This window comes from Nesoenas mayeri (genome assembly GCF_963082525.1).
Source record: "Nesoenas mayeri genome assembly, chromosome: 7".
NCBI classification, from domain to species: Eukaryota; Metazoa; Chordata; class Aves; order Columbiformes; family Columbidae; genus Nesoenas; species Nesoenas mayeri.
Window position 1 is genome coordinate 31,483,332 of NC_137551.1, and position 13,862 is coordinate 31,497,193.

Consider the following 13,862-nt stretch of genomic DNA (forward strand, 5'->3'; position numbering starts at 1 on the left):
TATAACAAGCATTGTCTGGAGACTTTCAAGTATGTAGATGTTATCACTGTGACTTTAATGTTAGTCAGGTTGAAATTCTATATAAAAGACATGTTCAAAAAATTGCCACTGCATATGCAGCCCCTTTAGTTGGTCACTGAGCTCTCCCACTACTTCTGTGAAAACCCCATTGCGATGAAAACCATCCTCTCTCATCCACAGAAGCCCGGAACAGGTAACACCTCCAGTGTTTCAGACACGACTTCATAAATGAACCAGGCTAGATAGCTCATTTTATGCTATGAGGGTCAATAAAAATTAACAGAGGAAAAAGAAAAATGCAAAACAAAAATTAAAAATGATCATGGACATGATTTAAATAAAACATACCTGTAGTGCAACAACACAGAAGGAAACTACAAAGTCTGTAAAAAAAATAACTCTGAAAATCAAGAATTTTTTAGTCCGTTTACAGTTCCACATCAGTCATTGCTTCTCACCATGAAAACAGCCATGTGGTTGGAAGCAATCATATTTTCTGTGGAATATTTGCTATTAGATTAGGACTACAAGATTAAATAGACAATAACTGAAAGAAGTCAGGCTTGTGTGTCACACCACATTTTTTAAGCAAAACCTCTTCTTCTCAACTTGATTCAATAGTTTTAAACTCACAGACATGGAGGTCTCACCAGAGAACGGCACTTTGTGCAGACACCTGGAGTGGACACAATCACTCCCCATTTCTACAGCTCCAGTATTAATCTGCTTTGGTTACCAGTACCTTTTAAGCCGCATTGCTTGTATCATTTTTTTTGCATACCTACGGCCGCAAGGGAGGGAGGACCTGGCCAGTGGTCCGTCTCAATCTTTGGGATCTCGTTGGGTGCTGGTGCATGAGCTGCTGGGAACTTGGAGGACTTGATGATATCCTCGGAGGACTTGCTCTGTGCTGCCAAAGCAGCTGCATCTAGATGGCAATCAGGGAACTTAGCTATGTCATAACTTGCATCAGTATAAAGGTCTTCCTTATTTTGGCAAAATGTTATACTTTACAAGAAGTTATATTCAAAAGCAAACATGCTCATGTTTTGCTTTTCTAATTGCAATTTGAAGCAAAGTAATGTCTTTCTCTTGCCAAGAGATTGGAATCAAATCTTACTCTCCTCCCTCTTCCCCAACCCCAAAATAACCCCAAATCAGCTTTGGATTTTACTAGGATTGCACAGTGTTAGAATGATGAGGCAAGAGTGAGAAAATTCAATCTAACAGTATTTGCCAGCATCTCTTAAGGACAGCTGATTATCAGTGAAGATGAAGCCAGATTTATATGTACTGATCTGTCTTCCCTCTAGGGCAAGAAAACAAATAGTTCAGAGGAACAGCACTAATTTTAACTCTACTGATGCTAATTAGTTCCTGTGTTTCTGTGAAAAGCTGCAAAAAGAAATCTGAAACAAATACATTTATTTAGCAAGTGGATTTTTTTTCTGCTGCATGCCCTTGCTTATAAGCATGCAGTAGTAATACAAGCAGATGTGAGTTTATTAATAAATAGTAAACTCCATTCAGATCAGCTTGGCAGGGAAAGGCACTTGCAATGAAATGAACCTCATCAATAAAATATCTCAGTAGTGGGGCATCCACTTCAGATTTCAGTCTAAGCCAAAGTCTCTTAAAAGCATTGTGAGATGCGCATTATGGCTTTCACTTGCATTATGGCTTTCACTTCTTGATATTAAAATAATTCCAATAGGATGCAGTTTACTTTAAACTCAGTCTTAACTACATTTATCTGCAAACTATTAGCTCAAATCACCTTCTCTCTTATATGAAGCTATCATATGAGAAACAAAGATTCCAGAGGTTTTTGCCCCCTCTATAAATATACACGTATATATTTTTTGTTTCCTTTAAACAGAAAGACATCTGTTCATGAAGTGAAGCACTGTGTTGCTCATCCAACACGTTCTGGGTAGTTTAGGAACATCGGTATTGAATACCATTAGGAATTCTGGGCATTTTATGATTGGGAAGCCTTAGGCATAATTGCAGATATGGAGGAAGCTGGTCAGAGTTTACAAAAGCATGACTTCAAACAGTACTTACGTATTAGAATTGGTGATGTCAGTGGTTAAACATTCACATGTTAATGGGAGGTGAGGAGATACATTAAAACCATAAAAGCAAAACAAAAATAATGTTAAGACTTTTTCCAAAATGAGCATATGGTTTGAAACTTAAAAAAGAAAGAGGAAAAAAACCCTGATGTAAAACCACAGCAGTTCTATTTGCAATGCACACTCCTGACTACAGAATTGACTTCCCAGGCTTTGCTGATCATCTCAGCTCAATGGCTCTTGGCCAGCTGTTCACCTACACCCTGCAGTCCTGCGGATCTGCTGCTTAACCCCAAAGATATTTCTTTGGACAAGGGGTGTGCAAAGAGATGCAAACTCAAAGTCTTTAAAAAGTGGAGTCATCCGTCTTTCACCACGTTACACACAAACCATCTCCTACTCCAAGTTTTCTATTGACAGCAGAAGGGAGGAGTGAACACTCTCCATTCCAACTGGGACCGTGCTCAGCAGTGCTCAGGACTGGCGGGGCAGTGGGATCCTGCCGTCAGCATCAGTTCAGGGTCACTGTAACAACATCTACACCAAAAAAGATCAGAGCACTAGCACTGCTGTCCAACCCGGAATCCAAACACCTGAGGAAACGAGTAGAGCGCACTGAGCTGTACCACGGGGCTCGAGAGTCAAATCAGTCCTCTCAGTGACATGTCATCTGTATTATCATCAATAATTAAAGATTCTTAAAGCCACAGGTACATTTGGAATTTCAGTCTGATCATAACATCTCTACCTTCGCTGTTGAAATAATTGTTGTACTGTGTATAGAATAAGGATATCCCATGAAGCCCCTGTCAGAGAACAGTCTGGTGTTATTCCATTTTAACATGATCAGTACCTCAATTCTGAAAACATAAACTTAAAGAAGTGAAATAGAGGAAGGCATCATAACGCTAAAGAGACAGCAAAATTCCAGTTAATGGCAATTTTTGCCATTAATATCAACATAGCCAAGATGTAAACCATATGATTCAAATGAAACAACATGCTTTAAAACATAGTCACTCAGCAGGACATGCAAAACCAGCTGCTTCAAGCTTGGACTACTAATTCTTTATGCTTACAAAGTAAGAACTGAATGCTTTTCACTAGCCTGCATGCCTTTTAATTCAGTTGACACTCCACTTTTGATGTAAAAAGTGAAAGATCATTTACCATGTTGTTTGTAGATCGGTGGTTTTCTGTAAATGTTGACACCTTGATCTGTGAAATCAAGAAACAGAAACACGGGAATATGAAAACCACTTCAGTTGTAGATAAAGGTAATTCCAACACTAAAACAATAGACAGACCAAATCAAGGATGTAGCACAAGAAAAAGCCAGAAAGCTATTTCTAGCATTACACAAAATCAGATTATTTAAAGAAAAGAAAACACAAAAATAAGTGGAAGGTCAAAGACATGTGGCATGAAGTCCTTTGGAGCTGATTCTGTAACATGTGGATGCATCCAAGTTAGTTATGAACATCTTAAACATTCAGAAGATTGTCAGTGGGATAAAAGAAGAGGAGATGCAAACAGGCAACACATTTCAATGGTGAAGACACAAGCCATTTGGGGAAAACCACCCCAAATAACTTCTGCGGAAAATTGTGCTTCATTCACGTTGGCTCAATTTTCTTTCCAACTGACTGGCTGGATTGAGCAGAGGAGAATGCAGTGAGCTACCAGCACTTCAAAACCCAGAGGACAACATAGCTGCCTGACACAGTTTTAAACAGTCAACAATAGCTACACCTCCGTGAGTTAAAGGGATGCTTTATGCAGTATTAACTGATATATATACTGCTAATTCTCAAACCACAAGAATAGATTCTATTTATTTTTTTCTTTGTAATTTTTTAATGTAAGACCCACCACATTGCACATTATCAATGTAAATCTCAATAAAAACACCTCCTGGAACTCTAATGCAGTAAATCTACAGCATGTCCAAAAGATACTATATTTTTACAAGTAATTATCTAAGAGAGGAAACTAGTTCGGTCTAAACTACCTTCCCACTCAAACCAACACTTCATGTTTTGAGGACACCTACAAATACAAAAGCTAATCCAAAATTAGCACTACAGTGCAAAATCTGTCAAAATCTTTTTAGAAGACCAAAACGAGACACTGGGAACTGGAAAATTAACATCAGAAACCTACTCAGTTACTTGATACTGCCTGTAAAAAAAGTTTTCCGTTACATTAGAATGAAAGATGAAAAAGCATTGTAGAAATACATGCTGTGTATCGCAGATCCAATTAAAGCGCTACAGCACACAACTCAGCCTTTGGCATGACGGAAAGCTAACCCTAGAAATCTGCAGACCTCTCCATCCTTCACTCAACAGGCAAATTCATTGAGCACCATGACGCTGAGGTATTTGGTTCTTGTTAGTGATCTGGTACAGCTACTTGACCAGCAAGTAAGTACAAACACTTCAAAGGTAGTCATGCAGGACTTTTGCGCACATCTACCGCAGAGGGCTCTAAGGAGGACAGGAATGCAGGTTGTGGCTGCGCTGTGCCCGCTCAAGAGGACAACTGTGCCACCACGCTCCGCACTGGGACTCAGAGCTACTCATGCAAGTGTGCTACAGCTTACGCAAGTCACGGTGAGCCAGGTTAGCTTAAGCAGTTAAACCGGCATACCTGAGCCAGGCCCAGGTCACGCTGACTGAAAAATAAGTTCCCACAAACAGTTTATCTGCCAGATCTGAGGGAAGGAGGAAGGGCAGTGAGCTCTGGCAGTGCAAAGGGATACATGACTGAAGGGGACCTGAAGAATAACTGGACATAAGAAGGCTTTAGGTGGCACTGGTGCAGTCAGGAGATGCATGTCACCAATGCTAGGGACACACCAGTCTCATCTCGTCAAAATCCAAGACAGATGAGTTTCTCCAAGGCTGGAAGAACTGCACAGCTCGCTTCAAAACAGAGACTGTTGAGGCATACAAACCCCTGCGGATCTGCAAGTCTCTCTGAGGACACCAAGCCATTGCATAACACAAGTAAAATCATAGAATGTCCTGAGTTGGAAGGGACCCACAAGGGAAGAGTCCAACTCCTGTCCCTGCACATGACAGCTCCACAGTTCACACCATGTGTCTGAGGGTGTTTTCCAGTCTCTTCTTGAACACTGTCAGGTCTGGGGACGTGACACCTCCCTGGGGAGCCTGTTCCGGTGCTCCAGCACCCTCGGGTGAAGAACCTTTTCCTCATGCCCAACCTAAACCTCCCCAAGAAGAAACATCCTCACCTGCTTTGGAAAAAAAGGGAACGCTAAACTAGAACTACTTAGTTGAGGACTGAAACAAGTCACAACAACTGAGCGAAGAACATATGTAATGGCTCACTGATCAACTCTTTTCTGCGTGTCACTGTGAATCAAAACCCACTCCTCCAAAGTCAGCAGAGTTACGCCGGTGCTCAGCTGGTGCAACTACAAGAAATATCAAGCCCTACATAGCTCATAACCAGCTCATAGGCCATCAACAGACCCTGAAAACAAAAATCCCAATTAATCCCCTTCATTTCTTAACTCACTGCTCCTCTCAGCAAGCCCAGGAGCAGGCAGTTCCAAACCCTGCGGGTGCACCCCATGGTAAACAGCATGAAACGATGGAGACAAGACAGAAGTTACAAAGGCTACATTCTACACTGTGACAGGACACCGAGACACATACAGTGCCAGCTCCTACCTGGAACATGGAAATGTTTAGGGGCCTGAGCGTAAGTTGGAGTGAGAGGGCGGCTGTCGGGCCGATAGGGGACAGGGGAGTTCCGACCGCTGGACGGCTCATTGCCTCCAATGAAAGAATGGAGAAAACAAAATGAGAAGAGGGAGAGCAATTAAAAAAAAAAACAAAAGGCAAGCCCAATCAAACCCAAACAAAACAAAACAAATCGGTGGAATCAAAACCTCCAGGGAGAAAAGAAGTTGAACCAAAAATACAAACAATAACAAGAACTGGTAGCCCTGGTGACTTTTTTTTTTTCCTGATATTCCTGCAGAGACAAAAATTGATGTTCAGGCTGGAGTTGAGGTTTGAGCAGCTCAGACTCATTCTGGCGGCATGCAGGCAGGAGCTGTGCGCTCGCAGCTGTGAGTAGATGGGCAGCGTGGAAAAGAAGAATGGAAGGTTACTTGGCAATGATTTAGTACGGAGACTGCTATTTGGAGTTAAATTTGCAGGCACAGAGCATAGTAGTTGATATGCAAACCCAAAATGAAACCAACTCCCAAGCAGACAGAAGCAGATGCTGGCAGTTACTACAGTTCCCTAAACCAAAAGCATTCAGAAGCTAGAGATGGAAAATAGCTGTTAGGTCACTTGGGCCATATCAAAAGGCATAACTGTTCTATACACACTCTTTCACTGGTTTAGTTCTCTGGTAGGAAATTTTTGATATAGCAAAATAATTTGTAAAGCAATGCAGCCCACTTGGTGGATGCACCTGCATCATTGGTTGTACCTCAAATCTCTGTCAACGTCAACTCTGGCTCTGGTGACAATACTGCACTACTACTGATTCAGCAAATCTGAATCTAATGTCTAAAAACTTAAGTTTCATTTTGTGCATGCGGTTTGTTCCATTTGTAGGATTGCTTTTACCAGGACTATTTCTTTGCCTCCTAACAACTCACCGCAGGAGTCCAATGGCCATGAAAGTTCCCTGGTCCCTAAGCATCAAGACTTAGCCAGGTATCCAAACACATGACTGTGTGTGTACCATAAAATAATGTTGCTGCCTTCTACTTCGTGCCATTCTTCACACTAGTGCGAACTCGCCCAGACAAAACCCATCCATGTAAGCACTCATTTTACATGGGTGTGCTTGACCACAACAGTGAAAAGCTGGGGACCATCACCCCCCTTCCATCTTTCAGGTATGAAAAAGGGCTTAAAAAAAAAAAAATCTAGAAAAGCTGATTAACAAAGTGAGAATAAAAAAAAAAGAGAGGGGTTGAGAAATGGACAAAGAAGAAACTGCAGACCTCCTTTCAGCTGCAGGTTTCCTGTGTCCTGTTAGGGGACCCAAAATCTTGGACTCAGCACAGTTCTTATTTATATATTGGGTGGTGGCGGGTGGGTGGGAAAGGAAGTTTTCTTTACACAATGTTTCCCCTTTCACTTGAATGGCCACCTGCCAAACTAAAAGGCACCAGAAGGGAGGAAAAAAGTGCTCTTTACAAACCTCACTACGAGAGATGTGCCACAGAGGCCTCTACCAGTATACAAGTCAACCCCTCTGCACATACGTGGTTTAAAAATTATATGCACAGTTCAGGGAGCACGGCCGTACAAAATTTGCCCAGAAGAATGCATGTGCAAAATTCTATATTTACCACTTGGATATTTCAGCCCTGAATGACTTAATGTACATGATATCCCTCAAACATGATGTTCTTTCAACAATATGAGTTGTTGGTGGTTTTATGTTCTGGGCACAGCGATGCTCGGCTTCTGGTCAGGTAACTGTAAGTGCTAGGTTTACTAACTCTGAAAAGCAGTATGAACAATTATTTAAAATAACATTGTCATATCTCAATCTATGGTCCTTTACTTGGCAATTCCAATATTGTGTTCTACTTGTCCAGCCTTTGGAATACTATGATGTTGAAACACCTAACTTCGTTAAGCTGATTTTACTGATATCTTTTGTTTCTATCGAGAAATGTCGAGTCACTTTTCATCAAAATAATTGTTTTATAGGGGAAAAAAAAAATAAACCAGTATTGAGATGGCCTCAAGATATAATTAATTCTAACATCTGTAACCTTTAAAGAGACAAGTCATTCTGCCCTTCTGCTTCCATTGGCAATTAGTATATTCAATGAAAAAGAATCAGAAGGGATTTATTAACCTGTGGACTGTCTTAACAGAAGAGTCACAAGTACCTTTTACCTGTTGGGAACTGGTCATCAAAATGTGGACATGTTTAATTTGTAACGCCTCTGTCACCAACACTACAAATACAGGGAAGAAACCCTTCTTACGCCCTGCTCTTCATCTCAACTAGACACAACTAAGTATGCTCACATCCATAAATGTATGCTGGCTGATCCTGTACCTGGTACGCAGGTAATTTGTTTACGGAGATCTGGTAATGGTGTATAATGCGTAGGGTAAAAAGCAGACAGCGTGGTATCATCCGGCTTTACAGATGTCTCTGTTGGTTTGTATTTCCTGGGGTTCCTGTGCAGCCTCTCTCTTCCTAATGACTCCTACTAGTACTGACAAACCACTCTCCTTTACACTTCCGAGGACAGCAGCCTCATTACCTCCAGCCGCTGCAGGAGGGAACAGCACATCTACTTACACTCTCATTAGATCATCCCGGATGAGCCCACTCTAACAACAAGGCTTAAGTGCTTCAGATGCTGCTGTAAAGTAACCCACAATTTCTGAAAGCAATGCCAGCATCTGTGGGACGTGCATACGCACACGTGAAAGCAGAGCCGCCTGCCTGTCCCTGCCTCTCAGGGGCTGCTTGTGGCTTCGCATCAACGTAGGGGCTGTGCACGCTTTGAATTTGGGTTCCTTGCTGCGCCTGCACAGGAAAGTCTCTCATATTATCTCAGATATGCCGTAACTAGTGATAGCTCCACAAAGCAACAAGAGTACTCCAGGTCACCAACACTGTAGGAGAAACTAGCTCCCACATACCTGGCATGAAGTCAAACCTGCGTGTGTGTGTGTGTAGGCAAGTGGGGGATGTCAAGAGATAACAGAGTAAATTTAATATAAAAATCAATCACTGGAGCACAGCAGCCTCAGAAATGAAATTCAGAGGCCTTTTTTCTTTTGTTCTATGTGCTCCATCAGGCAGTTCCCATTTCCTACAGCTCCATTTGTTGAGCAGGTTCCCCTGGCAGTCAGGAATATAACTGCTTGCCTATACACAGCACAGGGTAATGCAGGTTCCTGCTGCCTTCTGATGTGTTCACCACTGGGCTCACTGTGGGATTCATAAGCTAAGTCTACAGAATCAGGCCAGAAAAACCCATATGCAACCAACACAGAGTCTTCTGTTAATTTGTCACTCTACTTCTGAACAGACATGGGGAAAAAAAGAGCTCAACAACACCTGATACCCTAAGTCCCACTCAGGTTTTGTCAAACTAGAATTCATCATCTTATCCAGACATGTAGCTCAAAACCGAAAGCCACGAAGCAGCCAAAGCATGGCTGTTTTCCAGCACACAGCTTCCAGCTGCATCCACAAAACCATGAAAGTTGTTATCACACAGAGAGCATTGGATTTCAGAGTCCTGCCTCAGGGAAGGAAAGCATGAACCTGTGAAAACCACAGCCAAAACTCACTCTGAAGGTGGGTAGATTCCTTACGGGAAGGGTCTGTGAGCAGAGGAATGCACATTACTTCTGAGCTTTTTTTTTTGTTACATGGAAATCTTATGGGGGCTTTGCAATACTCTTGAATGCCTCTGAAAAATTCTAGGCATGTGAAATGAAATCCTGGCTCTCAATGAGACTTTTGTCTCTGATTTCAGTAGGGTCAGGGTTTCTTTCATTCATAGACTTGTTTTGATTCTTTCATAGCAAATACAGTACTTTATTGAGACAAGACCAAATTCAATGAAGACTCCAAATGAGATCAAATTAAGCCCAAGCTGATGCATATTACACCCTCTTCCAGCTTGTTTAGAAGATGTGTGACATTAACAAACTCTAAGACTTTCTAAGGCATATTTAATCTCCTCACTCCTTAAAGCTCTTTTCATTCGGCCTTGTCCACAAGGCCTGAGCATTATGCTTGTTTAAACATGATGCTGTATGAAACCACACTGAAACTGGTCTAAATGTCTACTTTTCCAGCTTGAAATAACACAGACATAACGTCACATGCCACTTCCATTATCATAATGATATATGAAAATTATGCTCCTTTACCTAAAGAAACAAAAATATATCTTTATGAAATCCTTCTCACAAACTTATACCAATTTGGTCTTTCTGCTAAAAGTGTTTTTGAGAAAGGCTGACCAGGTACAACCGAGATCACGATGCCTCTTCTTTGAATCACTGCAAATTTATCTATCACATCCATTTAACTACCACAGTGCTACAATTCTCATTGCAGATATACTCACAAGGGTCTAATTCCCTGGTAAACATAAAAATGCCATTCTCAAGGGTAAAATAATGCAGTTCTTTAAACTTTGAAAGCAGACAGCTAGAATACCCAAGACAAATCCCTACGAGTAAGAATAATGGGAGTTGCATTAGGTGCAGGCAGTGCCAGACTAATCTCTCTTTTCTGCTGCACAGATGTAAAAAGTGGCTGCTTGGATACATGTGGTTTGTGAGGGCAAACGAAGAACCATGTGGGAAACCCAGATCAACCTCACCAGTTGATAACAAAACATCCATTTATGAACATGAACTAGTGAAGAGCACATACCACATAGTGCAACTGGACTTCACTTAACGCTACTTAAACGTTGAACGCCGCCCGCCCCAAACTAGGTACTGGGCAAGCTATATTATGTGTAAGTGTTCTCATAGGAAGAGATAAGCGTTGTAATAGTAGAGATGTTTATTTAATAAAAATATTACTAGTCCCTATCATCTTGTCTTTAAGTGCATGCCTACTATTAGTACATATATGTATATATACAGTATGTGTATTATCGGAGTATATCTGATTAGGAATTATCTTCCATCCTATTCCTTTTATAGGACAAGCCAGAGCTTGCTCTGACTTAGGGAACATTATGAACATTTGCTTGTCTTATGTTTTGTGAGCACTTGGCTGATCACGTAACACGCTTGAAAAATTACAAAGGTCTTCAGGCCTTTTGACTTTTTGTACCTTTCGATATTTTGTAGTAATAGGAAGACAAAACCTTTTCCTAAGCTGTTTCAATAGCTATTTATCTTCTTCTTAAACAAGTCAGGGAAATAACGATGATTTTTATCTCATTTAAGTGTAACACAGAAACTTATTGTATCTTTGCCTGCTATATGGGAAAACCTTCCGTCACCACACAGGTACCCAGACACTGAACAGATCCATTTAATAGTACTAATATATTAACAGCCATATTTTTTTTCACTATGAGATTTGGAATTATTTGATGGCCCTTCCCTGAAGCTTCTTCAGTGTTCCTCACGTCACCTTTCCTGCTGGGACTCTGGACTTATCAAAAAGAAACGAAAACTGTGGGGATATTCCCACCACATTAAGAGAGGTCACCTTAAGAAGGTGCTTCTTATTCTCAGCCAGCTATTAAAAGACTACTTGTTCAATTCAGCCATGTGGATTACAAGATGTGGGTACATGCTACTTGCCCCTTCTTAAATGTCCCGCATCCTCTGACGGTGGGCACTGCCACGGTGATATGAACCGGGGCTTTCAGGAGCTTTGTTGAGTTACATACAAGTTGTAGGCCTGTCCAGGCCTAAGACCTTAATATAAAATTTTCAAAAAATCATAGATTCTTACAATGTCCTGTGTGCCATCTCTGGTAAGAACCACAAACAACCCCCTGTCTACAGCGCTTGTTATCCCACTTGGCCTTTCGTAGCGATAACTGACATACGCACCTAATCTATAGGCCAGGTAATTCTTTGAAATCTGAAAACAACAGGCATGGATTTCCAATAGTTCTTCTGCTTTATCTGTTGAAGAAGTGATTTTCTCAACAGAAAAAGAATGAAAACGCCCCTTGAAAGAGTGTGAGCATTAATTTGGATTTACAGTAAAGAAATGTTGAAATTGCAAGGATTATGAATTAACTGCATGCTGAAATGAGCAGCGTATCTATTTTTAAGGGTCCCAATCTTTTAAGTTTGAAGTGAGATTTTTTTTTATAGTGACATGAGAATAAAGTTGAAAGTGCATATTAATAAAAATCATCTAAGAGTAAAATTAGTAATGGTGATCTGAATGCTAGAAGAGCTGTAACATTGCAATCTATTAGCATTTCTTGGAAGTTCATGGCAACAACTCCTTTGCAACTCTTTTTTATTATCTCCCATTTGTGCTTATCTACATTAATCAGTGGTTCCAGTATAGAATCTACGTTCAACTTAGTCAACCGCCTCTTTTTGAGCTCTTGTAGGTGATAAAAGCTGTGACCTTCTCCCCCAACAGAAGAGATGGCACAGCCAGAGTGCTCCAACAGAAATAAAAGTAAAACCACATTCCCAGAAAGTAGAAACAAAACTAAAAGCTTATTGAGCTGAATGAGCTGCTTGAAGGGACATAACATAAGAACAACCCTCCCGCCAAATCAAACCATGGAAAATAACAGATTGGAACAAAAGAGAGAGAAATGACCAGGTCCTCAGGTAGTGTAGATCTCTGCAGCTCTACCACCTTCAGCAGAGCCTGCCGATCCTCACTAGTTGAGGAGAGGCCCAGGGATTTTAATTTTACTTTGTTGGGCACTGATTATTGCCAGCGTGATTAATGATTATTAACTCCCTTGTTGCCACTGATCTTTATATAATCTTTTTTCCTTCCTTCTCCATATTTTTGATCACCTTGCTCTCATCCAGGTGATATTTGTAGTCAGTTTTTAAATGCATGTTTTAAGAACGTGGAAATAATAATTAAATTCAATATGCTAGCTGCTGTTGTGATTGTTATGTACTGCTTTAGAAAGAAGCTAAATTACACACATATAGGTTCTAAATAGTAGATGATAACGCTTCGCTGTATATTTCTGATAGGTAATTGCTTGATGACTCTCCAACTAGGGCCCTTAGAAATGACATATTTCCTCCGAAAAAAAGGACATTATGTCTATTCTAACATAATTTTAAGTGTAACGGCACATTTCGAGGCATGCTCAGCTACACAGCCAACGACCACCTCCCGGAGATACACCTTATTAGCTTTGATGGAACGCTAATAAATCTCCAGGCTGGGGTGTGCTCCCTGGGGAGACCTGGCTCCTTACCTTTGACATGGGGAATGAAGTGGTGTCGGAAGGGGGAGTTGGGGCGGGAGTCATGGTGGGCAGAGCTGGGACTGCTCGTGCGCAGGTGTGACAAGCGCTGCACAGCAGTCGGGAGCAGCTCTGCGGCAGCAGGGAGTCGGGGGGCAGGACAACATGAAAACAAAGAAAAACGATAAGAGAAAGGCAGGGAAGGAGGCCTCAAAGGAAGAAAATAAAAGGCATTGAACAATTAGGATTCTGGAAAGAAGGAAGGAGAAAAAAAAATAAAAGGTTAAAGATGTACCGGAGGGTTAATAAATGTTGGACAAAATTACAGGAAGTATTAGAAGAGAGGCTCAGATTTGAACTGCATCGCTGATTTAGCATAACATTTATTGGCTTAACGAGCTTCTGATCTATGCCTTTTTACCGAAAAATAGCCTGCTACCAGCATGCCAACATCACAAACACTAATGCTCTATTAGTTAAGAAAGCAGCTGTTTTGAAAAGTGCCTGACCAAAAAACGTCAGTCAAGAGGCATGCAAGCTGTTTGCTATTGTTTTAAGACATTCCAAAAATGCTGCCAACCTCGGCTCGGGCACCGCAGGAGGAAAAGGCTGCAAACTTTCTCAAAACTTGTAGCACTCCAATTTCTGAAGAACCTTATGCTGACAACATCAACACAGTGGTTCACTTCTCTCTCAAGGACTATCTGGGAGCTACAGAGAAGTTATCTGGGTCCACTGGGTTTATTCAGAGAAAAAATATTCTTGCAAATAACATGAGAAGTGCCATTAGGAGAAAAATGGTAAATACACACTTGCTATTATTCAACATGCATAACTACCGT

The 13,862-nt window shown here is 41.1% G+C and overlaps 1 protein-coding gene across 7 annotated transcripts in view; it reads right to left on the reverse strand.

The window, feature by feature from the left end:
* ABLIM1 (actin binding LIM protein 1) overlaps nt 1–13,862 on the reverse strand; it is a gene marked incomplete at both ends in the record, with an annotated part of 87,656 nt that overhangs the window by 9,130 nt on the left and 64,664 nt on the right. For 2 of the 7 annotated variants that reach the window (XM_080347966.1, XM_080347965.1), the window contains 3 exons: nt 803–949; nt 3,270–3,317; nt 5,801–5,905. In XM_080347966.1, coding sequence (XP_080204092.1) covers nt 803–949; nt 3,270–3,317; nt 5,801–5,905 — 300 coding nt within the window. The remainder of the gene's footprint in view (nt 1–802; nt 950–3,269; nt 3,318–5,800; nt 5,906–13,862) is intronic. The other 5 variants (XM_080347968.1, XM_080347969.1, XM_080347970.1 and 2 more) reach the window with 5 other exon arrangements.